General features: G+C 39.5%; 1 protein-coding gene across 1 annotated transcript in view; it reads left to right on the top strand.

Moving 5' to 3' along the window:
- Positions 1-6680, top strand: part of LYPLA1 (lysophospholipase 1) — a 31335-nt gene extending 24655 nt beyond the window's left edge. The window contains exons 8-9 of the mRNA XM_047073929.1: positions 1344-1520; positions 4966-6680. Of these exons, the coding sequence (XP_046929885.1) occupies positions 1344-1520; positions 4966-5019 (231 nt within the window). The 3' untranslated portion in view covers positions 5020-6680. The remainder of the gene's footprint in view (positions 1-1343; positions 1521-4965) is intronic.
- The last annotated feature ends 8901 nt before the right edge of the window (positions 6681-15581 follow it).

Below are 15581 nucleotides of genomic sequence, written 5' to 3'. Positions count from 1 at the left end.
CTTGCAGCATAAGATTACTGAGTTAAGGCAGATAATGTTGTGAGAGGGTCATTTTTTTTTTTTAATTAATAAACTGTATATTTTTAGAGCAGCTAAGGTTCACAGCAAAACTGAGCAGAAAGCACACAGAGTTCCCACATGTGCCCTGTCCCTATACGTGCACAGCTTGTGAACACCCCGCAGCGTGGTGGTGCGTCTTTGATAATCAGCAAACCTACACTGACACACAATATTATTACCTAAAGCCCGTAGTTTACATCAATCATCCTTTTTTAAAAAGGATTTTCCTAGACTTTTGTGATCTGTATACTATACTGTCTTTACTGTAGATTGCATAGAATGGGGTAAAAAAGAAGTCCTTTTGTCACAAATCTTCTATTTGTCAACGTTTATTTTATTTTTGGGACAGAGAGAGACAGAGCATGAACGGGGGAGGGGCAGAGAGAGAGGGAGACACAGAATTGGAAACAGGCTCCAGGCTCTGAGCCATCAGCCCAGAGCCTGACGCGGGGCTCGAACCCACGGACCGCGAGATCGTGACCTGGCTGAAGTCGGACACTTAACCGACTGCGCCACCCAGGCGCCCCACAAATCTTCTATTTGAAGTGTTTGATACATTTTAAGATACTTATAAAAGGGGAATTTTTTACACATAGAAATAACATTTTTAAATATTCAATATTCTTGTTGATTGCTAGCAGAATTTTACCATAGAATATAATTTCTAAGTACTCTATAGTGTAAAGCAGCATATAACACACATGGGAGGTGTGGACATTTATTTTCAGATTCATCTTTAAATCTAGGATTTTTTTCCTTTATCATTATATAGCGTTTGTTTGGTGTCTTACACGTAGTAAGTGCTGCTGATTAACCGTCTTATTTAAATCGATTAAATAAGATCCAGCTAAAGTGTACCTCTCCTGTCAAGACACTGAATATAATAAAGAATAATTAAGATACAGTCTGCTTCAAGGAACCAGTTCGTTGGCAAAATAATAATACAAGACAGGATAATCATGTGTCCTGTAAAAGTTTATTTTTTTAAATTTATTTTTTATATGAAATTTATTGTCAAATTGGTTTCCATACAACACCCAGTGCTCGTCCCAACAGGTGCCCTCCTCAGTGCCCATCACCCACTTGCCCTGTCCTGTAAAAGTTTAAATAAAGAGTTGTGGGGAGCATAGGGATGGAAGGAATTTTATTCCCGTGGCCGAATAGAACCTGTGATGTAAGTAATAACATATGTACGTGCATATCTATCTGCAGTTGTAAATGCCTGGCATAATGCTCTATACATTTGAATAAATGATACTGGTTTTTTTGTTTTTTTTTTGCAGGGTCCTATCAGTGGCGTTAATAGAGATATTGCTATTCTTCAGTGCCATGGAGATTGCGACCCTTTAGTTCCCCTAATGATTGCTTCTCTTACTTCTGAAAAGCTAAAAATGTTAGTAAACCCAGCCAATGTAACCTTCAAAACCTACCAAGGCATGATGCACAGCTCATGTCAGCAGGTAACTGTTTGGAAGCAGAGACATATTTACCACTTTTCCATGTGATGTTTTTAACTTAAGTAGCATTTGATTCCTTGGGTATTTAAAGGAGTTAATTAATGAATTCACATTGAATCATAGGTGAGGACTTAGAGTTTCTTCAGTTTGATTCAACAGATATTCACTGTTTTTCCTATTACATGCAAGTTTTGTGCATAATTCAAAGACAAATAAAAAACAGTCCTTTTTATTGCAATTTAAGCTAAATTAATTGAAATTTAATAGGGGAGAAGGGTATATATCCAAATGTGTAGAAAGCAGAATGTGATACGTGTTATATTAGAAGTTTTTAAAAGCATTCTAGAAAACTGAGAAAAGCTGAGATTCCTTTTGTTTTGGGAAGTACAGAGATCATGAAGGAAGAGCTGGATTTGAAAGAATGGGTAGGATTTGGATAGCAGGTGTACAGAGAAAGGACTGTGGGGTAGGGAAAGCAAGCTGACCAGTTGGGCCATAGTCTTATGAAAAGCTGGGTGTCCTCATAAAGTAGTTACAAGGAAGAGTTTTAGGGTAACGGAGGAGACGATAATAATGATTGAGTTTAGTGAACGTACTGAGATTGATGTACCCCCATCATAGCAAAATGGGATGTTGGAAATACTTGTCTGGAGCTCAGGCCTGTAGTAGAGATTTAGAATAATGGCCAATATTATTGATCACTGAAGAATTACCATGGGGGAATATCAGGAAAAAAGCTGAGGGGTAGAACTTGTTTGAGGGGGGTAGGATTAGAAAGGAGTTAGGTGTTGAATGAGAGTACGAGAGGAGAGAGTTTCAGAGCGGTTGGGTGCCTGGCTGGCTCAGTCAGAAGAGTGTGTTGCGACTCTTGATACTGGTTTTGAGTTTGAGCCCCAAGCTGGGTGTAGAGGTTGCATACGTATATACGTACATACATGTGCAAACTTTTTTTTTTAATTGGTTAAATTATTTAAGGAAAAAAAGAATTTCAGAGTGGAGGGGAAGAGTGTCCCATGATTCAGAGAACAATTAAGGAAAAACAGGCCAGGAAGAAAGCCATCTGTGACCTTGGATGCTTGGAAATGGAGCCTGCAGCGGATTGAGTGAACTAGATAGGGATAAGGACCTTTATTAAAAAGGTTTTTGTGAAAGGGGGAAAGAGTAGGAAGGCTCTTTAGTCAATGGGAGAAAAAGACTCCCATGGGTGGGGAAGAAGGAGGGAGAAAATGAAGTGAAGAGAAGATAATAATCTAATGGGAGAATCTTAGGGAGATCAAATAATAATGTAGTTTAAAGCCCTAAAATGGGTAGTGCTTGCCTTCAAAGAGGAGAACATCACTTAAGAATCTAGAATAGGATGGATGAATATAAACAAGGATTGTTGAGGTGGGTAATAGTTGAGAGCTCACTTGAGATCTTCTTTGTCTTTTCAGTGAAGTGGGAGATATGGTCACTTGGCAAGAGTGAAGGAGGCCTGCATTGGTTTGGAGGCTTGAAAAGGTCTAGAATAAAAACTGATTACCAGTCGTTAAGGTAGTCCAACTTAACTTAGCTTTGCAACCACTGAGTGGGTCTGAATCGTTTGCTTTAGGGGCAGAGAAAAGAGGTATTAATATGATTTATCCAGAAAGACAAGGGGCCTAGGATTCTAGGGTGTTACTGAGAACATGGTTGAAACTGTCGGCAAGTTTTGAATCCAGAAAGCAGGTGGGCTGACACTCAGGATCCAGGAGGGACTGAGGGTCTAGAGCAGTGGGTTCTTTCTTTTTTCTTTTTTTTTTTTAATATGCAATTTATTGGCAAATTGGTTTCCATACAACACCCAGTGCTCATCCCAACAGGTGCCCTCCTCAACGCCCACCCCCTACTTTCCCCTCCCTCCACCCCCCTTCAACTCTCAGTTTATTCTCAGTTTTTAAGGGTCTCTTATGGTGTGCCTCCCTCCCTCTCTCTTTTTTCCCCTTCCCCTCCCCCGTGGTCTTCTGGTAAGTTTCTCAGGGTCCACATAAGAGTGAAAACATACGGTATCTGTCTTTCTCTGCCTGACTTATTTCACTTAGCATCACACTCTCCAGTTCCATCCACATTTAGAGCAGTGTTTTTCAAAGTAGGCTTTACATTACAAATACCCTGGAGCCTAATAGAAATGCAGACACCAGAACTTCAAACTCCGCATTTCTTTTTTTTTTTTTACCTTTATTTATTTTTGAGAGAGCGCAAACTGGGGAGGGGCAGAGAGAGAGGAAGACACCAAATCCCAAGCAGGCTCTAGGCAGGCTCTGAGCTGTCAGCACAGAGCCCAGCACGGGGCTCCAACCCACAGACCATGAGATCATGACCTGAGCTGAAGTCGGATGTCTGACCGACTGAGCCACCAATCAAACTCTGCATTTCTGATTCAGCACATTGGGGGTTAGCAGGTAAACTCAGGTATCTGTGTTTGTATAGATGTGTTTTTAAAATAAAAGCTCTAGGGGCGCCTGGGTGGCTCAGTCGGTTGGGCGTCCGACTTCGGCTCAGGTCATGATCTCGTGGTCCGTGGGTTCGAGCCCTGCGTCGGGCTCTGTGCTGACAGATCAGAGCCTGGAGCCTGTTTCAGATTCTGTGTCTCCCTCTCTCTCTGACCCTCTCCCGTTCATGCTCTGTCTCTCTCTGTCTCAAAAATAAATAAACGTTAAAAAAAAAAAAGCTCTATTGGGGCACCTGGTTGGTTCAGTTGGTAGAGCATGTGACTCTTCTAAGATTTTATTTAAGTAATCTCTACACCCAGTGAGGAGCTTGAACTCAAAACCGCGAGATTAAGAGTCTCATGCTGTACTGACTAGCCAGCCAGATGCCCCAAGCATGTGACTCTTGATCTTGGAGTTGTGAGTTCAAGGCTCATGTCAGGCATAGAGCTTACATACAAAGGAAAAAAAAAAGTAAAATAAAAGCTGATGATTCTTTGCAATCACATTGGAGAACACTGGACTGAATGATTAGGAGCAGAAAGTGAGAAGAGATAAAAGGCACAAAATATTTTATGCTATGGATTTAGCATTTCATTCTAATGAGGGAAGGCTAAAAGCTAGGTTTTTCCACCCAAGCTTAGTTGACAGTAATTGTATCCTTACTGATACTTCTCGGGATAGGTGTTGTCACTCCTAAGGCCCTTTGTCCGCACTCAGCCCCAGTGTTTTGTTCAAGTAGAGCAAAGTGCAGACCATTTTCATGGGACCTCAAAATAGTTGGGAACTATCATTTGAACGTACAATAATCATCATAGTCACGGGAAATGTTCTGAACTTTCTATCGTAGCCTCATTTCTCTGTTACAACTTTTCATTTAATAGAAGTGAAAATGTGGTTTCGCCTTACCTAGGCACACTGCAGATTTATTTGGTGGTATTTTAGTGGGGATTTAATTTCTGATTTTGTAACAGCTTGTTAAATCACTTTATTCCAAACAGGAAATGATGGATATCAAGCAATTCATTGATAAACTTCTACCTCCAATTGATTGACGTCACTAAGAGGCCTTGTGTCGAAGTACACACCAGCATCGTTGTAGTAGTGTAGAAACCTTTTCCCGTGCCCAATCTTGAAACTTCGGAAGTTTGCAGTGTTAAAATGTTTTGCAAATACGCACCGATAACACAGACTACGTAATAATATCTCCTTGTGGGAAATAATGGTCTTTTAAGTTTCTATACGTGTATTTGTATGATTCAGAATATACTAGTATTAAAATAGGTGAAGCAGCTGACTTTTTCCCAAATGTAATTCAGCAAAATAATAAAATACTGTAACCAGATTTTTTATTACATCATTTGAAAATTATCAGTATGCTTAATGAGAATTTGTTCAGGTATAAAGGAACAGTTAGGATATGAATTATTTGTGCATCTTGTGACTTAGTCTGCAGACTTACTCCAAAATGTAGACACCATGCATTATGTGTATTTTTATATATGTGTTCCTTACATACTTAATGATTGCACTACATAATGAGAGTGAGGTGTTACTGCATTATTCCCAGTAACGGGAGTAATGCTTCTAAGTGTCAGTAAAGAGTAATATTGCTCTCTCCAGTTGATGGCCCTTTTATTTTGGGGACCAGGCTTTACTTTCCCTGATATCATTTCTATTTAAGGTTTTTTTTTTCCTCTCCAGAAAGGTGTTTTCTTTTTTATCCTTCATAAAAGACCAAATATTGGCTCCTTGCTGTAGACCTCTCCTGCCAATACATGCTGTAATTTGACATTCTGGATCACAGATTTGATGGTATTTTAAATGTATTTACACTTACATAAAGACACCTGACATCACTTTAAACTTCCTACACTACTTACTTCTTAAACTATACCTTACTTAGTCCAAAGTTAGACCGATATAGTTATTAGAATCTTCAGTCTAGATAATTGGAATAATTCTGTGGTTGTATTTTTCTGTAATTAATGGAAGGGTAATTATGTCATATTCTAGTATGTTCTCGAATATTTAAGACAGATTTTAAAAACTGTAATTTCTAAGATGATTTGCTCTAAGATGATTCTCTTCGTAGCATAGTTTTAGTTTGTACATATGTTTGAAACCAACTACTGTAGGAAATGAACAATCCATTAGAAAAATTTGCTTTATTTTTATCTGCCAATGGACTTATTTGAAGACTTCACTTTAGTCAGATGTTTTTTTTTATTTGATTTTACATAGTTGAATTTTTCAGATTATTGGTAAAAATGATTTGAAAACATGTATGGGTGACAACAATGAATCACAACTCAATACATATGGTGTAGTTATCACAGTTTAACATGTAGCAAAAATGTACACTTGATATTTCTGATCTGTTGTTAATTTTTCTGCTGTATTCCAACTGACTAAAACAGTGTTAGGGATGCATCTTTATAAATGGGTGCTAATTGATAATGGAAATAATTTAGTAATGGATTGTACAGAATGTTAATAATGAAGCCATATGTTTATGTCTGGATTAAAAATTTTTAAACAATCATTTACTAAGTCATTTTGCTTTACCTTGAAGAATATAAATTGTTGTTTCAGTTATATAAATCAACAAGATCTAATTTATGGCAAGAAATATTCTGTTGAAATGTGCTGTTATGTGGGACGATGTAAATCTTTTTCATGGTTTCTACCAATGTGAAATAAAATTTAATTCTGACTTTTCTGTGACTCCTTTTTCAAATACTGTGTTTAATATTTGGATTTACCTTCAAGGGGCCGTCTGTACTGAAGGGGGAAAATGACAATGTAATCATAAGAACATATATTCAGAAGAGAATTTTTAATGATGGTATGGTTAGCCTGGAATGGAATTAGGCATGAGAAAAGCTTCTCTTGTTACTCAGTTTTTTTTTTAAGATTTTTGTTTTTTGTCGAGAGAGCAAATGGAGGGGCAGAGAGCAAAGGAGAGAGAAAATCTCAAGCAGGTTCCTTGCTCAATCGCACAACCTGAGATTGTGAGCTGAGCCGAAATTAAGAGTCAAATGTTTTTAATCGACCAAACCATCCAGGCATCCCTCAATTTTAATGACCTAAAAAAAATTCTGAAGTTTGGTTTTCAGTGTTTTTAACCTACTTAAGAAGTTCGGTTTGGGGTTTGCCAGTCTCTTCCTTATTTGCAGTATGCATGGTATTTTTAAATTAGTGTCATGAGACGGTTATCCAAATAGTTTTTTCTCCTTTTATTTCACCATTAACTTCTAGCATGTCTCAATAAAGGAATCCTTTCTGTTGTGGCTCTTAAGTGGTCCTTCATTTTCTGCTTTTGAATACTTCAAACGACCAGTACCCTTTTTGTGAAGCAGCTTGTTCTATTTTTGGACAACCCTGATGGGTAAGTGGGTTCTGGACCAAAACATTGTGTGCAACCTCAACTCTTTGAGACTTCACAGCTGTGCCTTATTTCATGTGATAATCTTTATTTCGTCATCCTTTTTAAACTATTGTGTTCACAGATGTGGTCAGAGTGTGGTATTATTACTCTATTGACAGGTAATAGCAGTGCCTTATGTATATATAAATAATTGGAAAATGTGTCTACTGTTGGAATCAGTCTTATTGCTACTTTTATTTTTTTAATTAAAAAAAAATTTTTTTTTGAGAGAGAGAGGGAGAGACAGAATCTGAAGCAAGCTCCAGGCTCTGAGCCATCAGCACAGAGCCTGATGCAGGGCTCGAACTCACGAAACCATGAGATCATGAACTGAGCTGAAGTCCGATGCTTAACCCACTCTGCCACCCAGGTGCCCCAAGTTTAAAAAAAGGTAAAAGTAGAAACATGACGTACATCTGCACTCCTAACAACATACCATTTTATTTTGTAAAAATTATTAAAAAGTGAAGATGTAGGGGCGCCTGGGTGGCTCAGTTGGTTAAGTGTCCTACTTCAGCTCAGGTCATGATTTCACAGTTCATGGGTTCGAGCCCCGCATCAGGCTCTGCTGACAGCTTGGAGCCTGCTTCGGTTTCTGTGTCTCCCTCTCTGTGTCCTTCCCCTGCTTGCTCTCTCTCTCTCAAAAACATTAAAAAAACTTTTTTAGGTGAAAATGTAATTTGTTAAGTACTTGAGATAGTCTAGGCACTATAATAGTGTTTTATAGCCTTTATTAATACAATCCTCACGTCAACCTTATCTTTATAGGAGAAACTGATAGCTAGAAAGATGAACTGTTTGCCTATAGTTACAGAGCTATTATGTGTAACAAGCAGGATTCAGAATGCTGTGCCTGACTCCATGGTCTGCTACGTTGCTGTATGCCCCCATGATTTCATTTAAACGCTGTAAACAGGGGCACCTGGGTGTCTTGCTCGATTAAGTGTCCAACTCTTGATCTCAGCTCAGGTCTTGATCTCGGTCGTGAGTTCAAGCCCCATGTTAGGCTCTACGCTGGGTGTAAAGCCTACCTCAAAAAATGCTGTAAACAAAACTTCTTCCATACAATTCAGAACACCTAGAATTGCCAAAGAACACAAAAAACAAAATGATGGTAAACCCCAGCCTACCATAAAGAAATTACAATCTCCAGTGCCCAGGGAGAACTGAAAAGGAAACGGAAAACCCACAAGGTACACCTGACTTTGGGGCTCGGAAAATAACTCCCCATTACACAGCCAGGACCCTTTTAAGAGCTACAATCTTCACCACAAAGTAGACTGGAAAAACAATCTGACCCCTCAGGAAGGGACGGGGGAAGCTTGTCTTATTTTGGCGTGGGCTCTGGGCTGGGAGAGGAGGGAGCTCTTCCCCTGAAATTGTTTAGCTGGAAGCTTGTATTCATATATATTTGGATCTTGAATTAATACTATTTATGTGGCCTGGAAACATAAGCTCATAAGTTAATGCGTCAAGCATCTCCTTGGATTGACTGCCCCTCAAGCACCTGGAAGAAACATTTTTTTTTTAATTTTTTGTTTTAACATTTATTTTCTTTTTTTTTTTTAACATTTTTATTTATTTTTGGGACAGAGAGAGACAGAGCATGAACGGGGGAGGGGCAGAGAGAGAGGGAGACACAGAATCGGAAACAGGCTCCAGGCTCCGAGCCATCCGCCCAGAGCCCGACGCGGGGCTCGAACTCACGGACCGAGAGATCGTGACCTGGCTGAAGTCGGACGCTTAACCGACTGCGCCACCCAGGCGCCCCTTAACATTTATTTTCAAGAGGCAGAGAGAGAGACAGAGTGTGAGTGGGGGAGGAGCAGAGAGAGAGGGAGACACACAGACTCCGAAGCAGGCTCCAGGCTTTGAGCTGTCAGCACAGAGCCAGACGCAGGGTTCGAACCCACCAACCGTGAGATCATCACCCGAGCTGAAGTCAGACGCTCAACCGACTGAGCCACCCAGGCGCCCCTGGAAGAAACAAATTCTTTACGGAGAGTGACATCCTCAATGTAGGCTGCATAAATTGTCTGCCAAAAGTGAGCTCCACTTTCTTCCCCAAAGTACAAACCATAGGAGGGAACAGTCTACCTGCCACAAATGAATACAAGTGGCACAAAAGAGAAAAAGATCATTAGACTCTTCAGGAACTTTAAGAAATAGAATAGAGAGTGTTGAGAGTGTTAATCAGAATAAACAAGTGTAAAGACAGTACCAGAAAATTTATAGAAACAAAAAACAGCCACTCGAGTGAAAAATATATCAAGTGAGAAGCATTTATGACAATAAAATATTTGAAACAACCCAATGTGGAATTAAAAAGCCCAGCTAGGGGCGCCTGGTTGGCTCAGTCGATTACACCTCTGCCTTTGGCTCACCTCATGATCTCACGGTTAGTGAGTTCGAGCCCCGTGTCAGGCTTTGCACTGACAGCTCGGAGCCTGGAGCCTGCTTCAGATTCTCCCTCTCTCTCTGCTCCTCCCTCACTAACGCTCTGTCTCTCTCTTTCAAAAATAAACATTAAAGAAAAATTTTAGAAAGCAAAATGAGTTACCAACAGGTTTAAACTAAATCCCTAATGAGGCATTTCATGGTGGAAACACAACTGAACACCATAGAGAAAGATCATCGTGGCAATTAGGAAGAGCCTATTCAGACTGTCCACATACAGTACACTTAAGAAAAACAATGCTAGAGGTCAGAATAATGGAATAGTATCAAAGTTGGAGAGAAAATGGCGGTTTGGAACTTTCTACATAAGTAAACTCATTTAAGAGCAAGGGCAAAAGAAAACCATCTTAAAATATGTAGAAAGTTTAGAAGGAAGAGCTTAGTGACAGAACCTTTAAAAGATGTTCTTTCAGAGGAAGGAAAACGGATGAAGAGGAAAGGAGAGCTACAAGCAATGGGGAACAAAGTATAAACTTTTGAACTGATTGCAGAAAACCAATCCTAATTTGGGGGCTGAAACACGAGATAAAAATTAAGTATATGCAAAAGTATTATAAAATGGTACTTTATACACCAGCAATGTTTCCAATTCCTCAGAAGAAAAAAGGAATACTTCAGTGTCAATTTAACAAATCATGTACAGGATTTGGAGGCTGAAAACTACAGCAGGCTGATGAAAGACCTCAAAGCAGATCTAAATAAATGGGAATCTATATCATGTTACGGATCAGGGGATTCAACATAGTGACGATGTTAATTCTCTCCAGATTGATAAAGTTCAATGCAATTTCTATCAGAAACTCAGCAAGATTGTTGTTGCTATACACAAGATTATTCTAAGATGTATACGGAGGGGCGCCTGGGTGGCTCAGTCGGTTGAGCGGCTGACTTCCGCTCAGGTCATGATCTCACGGTCTGTGAGTTCCAGCCCCCCGACGGGCTCTGTGCTGACAGCTCAGAGCCTGGAGCCTGCTTCGGATTCTGTGTCTTGCTCTCTCTCTGCCCCTCCCCATCCTCACACTCTGTCTCTCTCTGTCTCAAAAATAAATAAAACATTAAAAAAAATTTTTTAATGGGGATGGAAAGGCAAAGGAACTAGAATAGCTTAAACAATATTGAAAAACTGGGAGAAATCTACCAGATTTTGAGACTTATTATATAGTAACAAATCGAAACTAGGTGGTATTGGCAGAGAGATAGACACAAGATGAACTGAACAAAATAAAGCAGAAATAGCCCCCCGCAAGAGCAGCCAAGTGAATTTTGACAAAGGTACAAAAGTAATGCAATAGAGGGATGGTGGTCTTTTAACAAATGGTGCGGGAGCAGTTGGATATCAACTAGCCAGAAAAGTGAACCTTATACAGAAGTGAACTCTGTATAATGAATCATGGATTTAAATGTCAAATATGGGGGCGCCTGAGTGCCTCAGTGGGCTCAGGTCATGATCTCGCGGTCCGTGAGTTCGAGCCCCGCGTCGGGCTCTGTGCTGACAGCTCAGAGCCTGGAGCCTGTTTCCGATTCTGTGTCTCCTTCTCTCTCTGCCCCTCCCCAACTCATGCTCTGTCTCTGTCTCAAAAATAAATAAACATTTTAAAAAATGTCAAATCTGAAACTAAAAATTATAGAAAAAAACACAGGAGAAAATCTTGGGACGTAGGGCTTGAAGCGTTTCTAAATAAGACACCAAAGTAAAATCCTTAAAAGAAAAAAATTTAATTGGACTTCATCAAAATTTAAAACGTTTTTGCTCTTTCGAAGCTCCTGTTAAGAAGATAAAAAGACGAGCTAAGACTGGGAGAAAATATCTCCAAACCACATATCCACATGCCCAGTTTCTAGAATATATAAAGAATTCTCAAAACACAACAGTAAAGAAGAAGAAGAAGAAGAAGAAGAAGAAGAAGAAGAAGAAGAAGAAGAAGAAAATAAGCAAAATTCACAAAGACATATTTTATTGAAGGGGCTGCATGGATGTCAAATGGCTCATGAAAATATATTCAACATTTTACTAAACCATTAAGGAAATGGAAAATTAAAACCACAATAAGATTATTGCCATATACCTATTAGAACTGCTAAAGTAAAAAATGACAATGCCCAGGGTGCCTGGGTGTGTCTGTCGGTTAAGCATCCAACTCTTGGTTTCAGCTCAGGTAATAAACTCAGTTTGTGAGTTCAAGACCCACATTGGGCTCTGCACTGACAGTGCGGAGCCTGCTTAGGATTCTCTCTCTCTCTCTCTCTCTCTCTCTCTCTCTCTCTGCCACTCCTGCACTCTCTATCAAAATAAATAAACAAATAAACTTAAAAGTAATAATGACAATGCCAAGTGCCAAAGAGGATGCAGAGAACTCAGATCTCTCATATGTGGCTGGTTGGAATATAAAATATCATAGCCACTTTGAAAGTTAGGTAGTTTCTTTAAAATCCAAATAAAACAGACCGAGCAATTATAATCTTGGGCATTTATGCCAGAGAAAGGAAAGCTTATGTCCACACAAAAACCTGTACATGATTATTTATAGAAATTTTATTCAAGTCAAAAAGTAGAAACAAACAAAATTATGGTACATCCATACCATTGAATACTGCTTGCCAATAAAAAGGAATGAATTACTGATGTACACAACAACTCTGATTGATCTGAATGGCAAAAAACAGCTAATCTCCAAAGGTCATATCTGGTAGGATTTTATATAACTTTGTCAAAATGACAAAAGTGTAGAAATGGAAAACAGATTAGTGGCTGCTGGGGGTTAGAGATGGTTGGGGGAAAGTAATGGATATGACTAAAAAGGGATATGAATGAGATCTTGGTGGTGATGGAATACTCTGTATCTTGATTGTGGTGGTAGTTACACGAATTAATACATGTGATAAACGACTGTGCACATAAGTGTCAATTTCTGGGTTTTGATACTGTATTATAATTATGAAAGATTAACCATTGGGGAAATTTGGTGAAGCATACATAGGACCTCTCTGTACTATCTTTACAATTTCTTTTCAATCTGTGAATGTTTCGAAAGTTTTTTTTTAATTAAAAAAATGTTAATGTTTATTTGGAGAGAGAGACAGAGCAAGCAGGGGAAGGGCACAGAGAGAGAGAGAGAGAGAGAGAATCCCAAGCAACCTCCACACTGTTCGTGCAGAGCCGGATACAGGCCTGGAACTCATGAACAATACAATCGCTTAACCGACTGAGCCAACTAGGCACCCCTAATTTTATTTTATTTTAGAGAGTGAGGGAGAGGGGCAGAAGGAGAGAGAGAAAGAGACAGAGAGAGAGAGAGAGAGAGAGAGAGAGAGAGAGAATCTCAAGCAGGCTCCACACTCAGTGTGGAGCAGACATGAGACTCTATCCCACAACCCTGGAATCATGACCTGAGCCAAAATCAAGAGTCGGATGCTCAACTGACTGAGTCACCCAGGTGCCCAAAGTAAGTTTGTTTTTTTAATGTATAATGGGAGGGATGATAAAAGTTGAAATATTCTATGGTTCTTTTATTTTCTGAGAATAGATAAGAAATATTCATTCCCTTTAAAATTTTTTTTTTAACGTTTTTATTTATTTTTGAGACAGAGAGAGACAGAGCATGAACGGGGGAGGGGCAGAGAGAGAGGGAGACACAGAATCGGAAACAGGCTCCAGGCTCTGAGCCATCAGCCCAGAGCCCGACGCGGGGCTCGAACTCACGGACCGTGAGATCGTGACCTGGCTGAAGTCGGACGCTTAACCGACTGCGCCACCCAGGCGCCCCGTCATTCCCTTTAGATTAAATATTCACAACGTAAAGCAACTAAAGCAAACAAACAAACAAACAAACAAATGTATGTAAGTTCCAAACTAGTGGGGATTAGGAGGAAATAAAGCTCGATGTAAAAGATAAGAAAGGAGGAAAGACAAAATGTAGAACAGGAAGTTTCATGATATGATAGATACAAATCCAAAAATAATAGTAACTACGATTGTGAATAGATTAAATTTTCCAGTAAAATGACAGAAGTTATGAGATTGGGCAAAAGAATGAGATGAAGCTATATTTTAATTACAAACTATTCTATTTAATTACAGAAAGATTGAAAGTAAAGGGATGGGAAAATGTAAGAAGCAAATATTACCAAAAACTAGGTTGGCTTATCCTAAATTAGTGTGATGGAAAATACATTTTAAGGCAACGAACACATGTTCCACAAAGACTTGTACATGGATATTCATAGCATTATTATTCATAATAGCCAAAATGTGGAAAGAACCTAAATGTCCATAACTGATAAATGGATAAAGAAAATGGGGCATCCTTACAATAGAATAGTATTCAGCAATAAAGAGGAATGTTATGACATGGACGAACCCTGAAACCACAATGCTGAGTGACAGGCACCCGTTACAAATGACTTCATCTTATTTGATTTCTTTTATGTGAAAGACCAGAATAAACAAAGCTGTTTTTATTTTTGTTTATTTGCTTGACCAAGCTGTTTTTAAAAATAGACATTAATGCAAAGGGTATTATTGGGGATAAAAATGATTACTACGTCAGGATAAGAGCGGTAATTCTCCAGGAAATATGCTAATCTTTAGCACGTATGTACCCAATATGGTCTTAAAGTAGGCAAAACAAAAATGATGGTGACATCAGTGAAAGAGGTGGGCAGAGAATTCCTAAGTCCTGTGCCTCCACAGAAATACCAAAAAAACGTGGCAAAAATTGTCAGAATAAGCTTTATGGAACTCTGGAAAATAGTCAAAGGTTTATCATAACCAAGTGAATACTTTTTTTAATGTTTATTTGTTTACTTATTTAAAGTTTACTTATTTTGGAGAGAGAGAGAGAGAGAGAGCAGGGGAAGGGCAGAGAGAGAGGGAGAGAGAAAGGATCCCAGGCAGGCTCCACACTGTCAGTACAAAGCCATATGTGGGGCTTGAACTCACAACAGTGATATCATGACCCGAGCTGAAATCAAGAGTTGGACACTTAACAAACTGAGCCACCTAGGTGCCCCAACGTTTATTTATTTTTGAGAGACAGAGAGAAACAAAGCACAAATGGGGGAGGGGCAGAGAGAGGGGAGACACAAAATCTGAAGCAGGCTCCAGATTCTGAGCCGTCAGCGCAGAGCCTGACGTGCAGCTCGAACACATGAAGCGTGAGATCATGACCTGAGTCAAAGTTGGAAGCTTAACTGACTGAGCCACCTAGGCTCCCCCAACCAAGTGAATACTTAAGAAAAATGTGGGGTGCCTGAGTGGCTAAGTCGGTTAAACAACCGACTCTTCGTTTCAGCTCAGGTCATGATTTAGCAGTTTGTGGGTTTGAACCCCGTATCGGGCTCTGTGCCGACAGCTCGGAGCCTGGAGCCTGCTTCGGATTCTCTGTCTCCCTCTCTCTGGGCCTCTCCCCCACATGTGCTCTTTCTCTCTCTCTCTCTCTCTCTCAAAAATAAATAAACATGAAAAAAATTAGAAAAGAAAAAAAAGTTGGCTGAAACCAGTAAGAAAGTTTTGCATCATTTTAACTTACCCTTGCTTAATCCCCCACTCCCAGGTCTTGAAGATGGAAGTCCACACTCCCAATGTGAATTCCAGATTTCGGAGAAAGCAAACCAGATTTTGTTTCCAAAAAAAAAATTGTGATTGACTCTTAGGTGGCTCCTTGAAGGACTAACCTAAAGGCCTTTTTCCTTCCTTCCTTCCTTCCTTCCTTCCTTCCTTCCTTCCTTCCT

Source organism: Lynx rufus, unplaced genomic scaffold (assembly GCF_022079265.1).
Source record: "Lynx rufus isolate CCGP_SWC_20201006 ecotype Redwood Valley unplaced genomic scaffold, mLynRuf1.p SCAF_12, whole genome shotgun sequence".
In the NCBI taxonomy this organism is placed as follows: domain Eukaryota; kingdom Metazoa; phylum Chordata; class Mammalia; order Carnivora; family Felidae; genus Lynx; species Lynx rufus.
The sequence above is the reverse complement of the archived record's forward strand: the minus strand, read 5'-3'. Positions and strand labels throughout refer to the sequence as shown.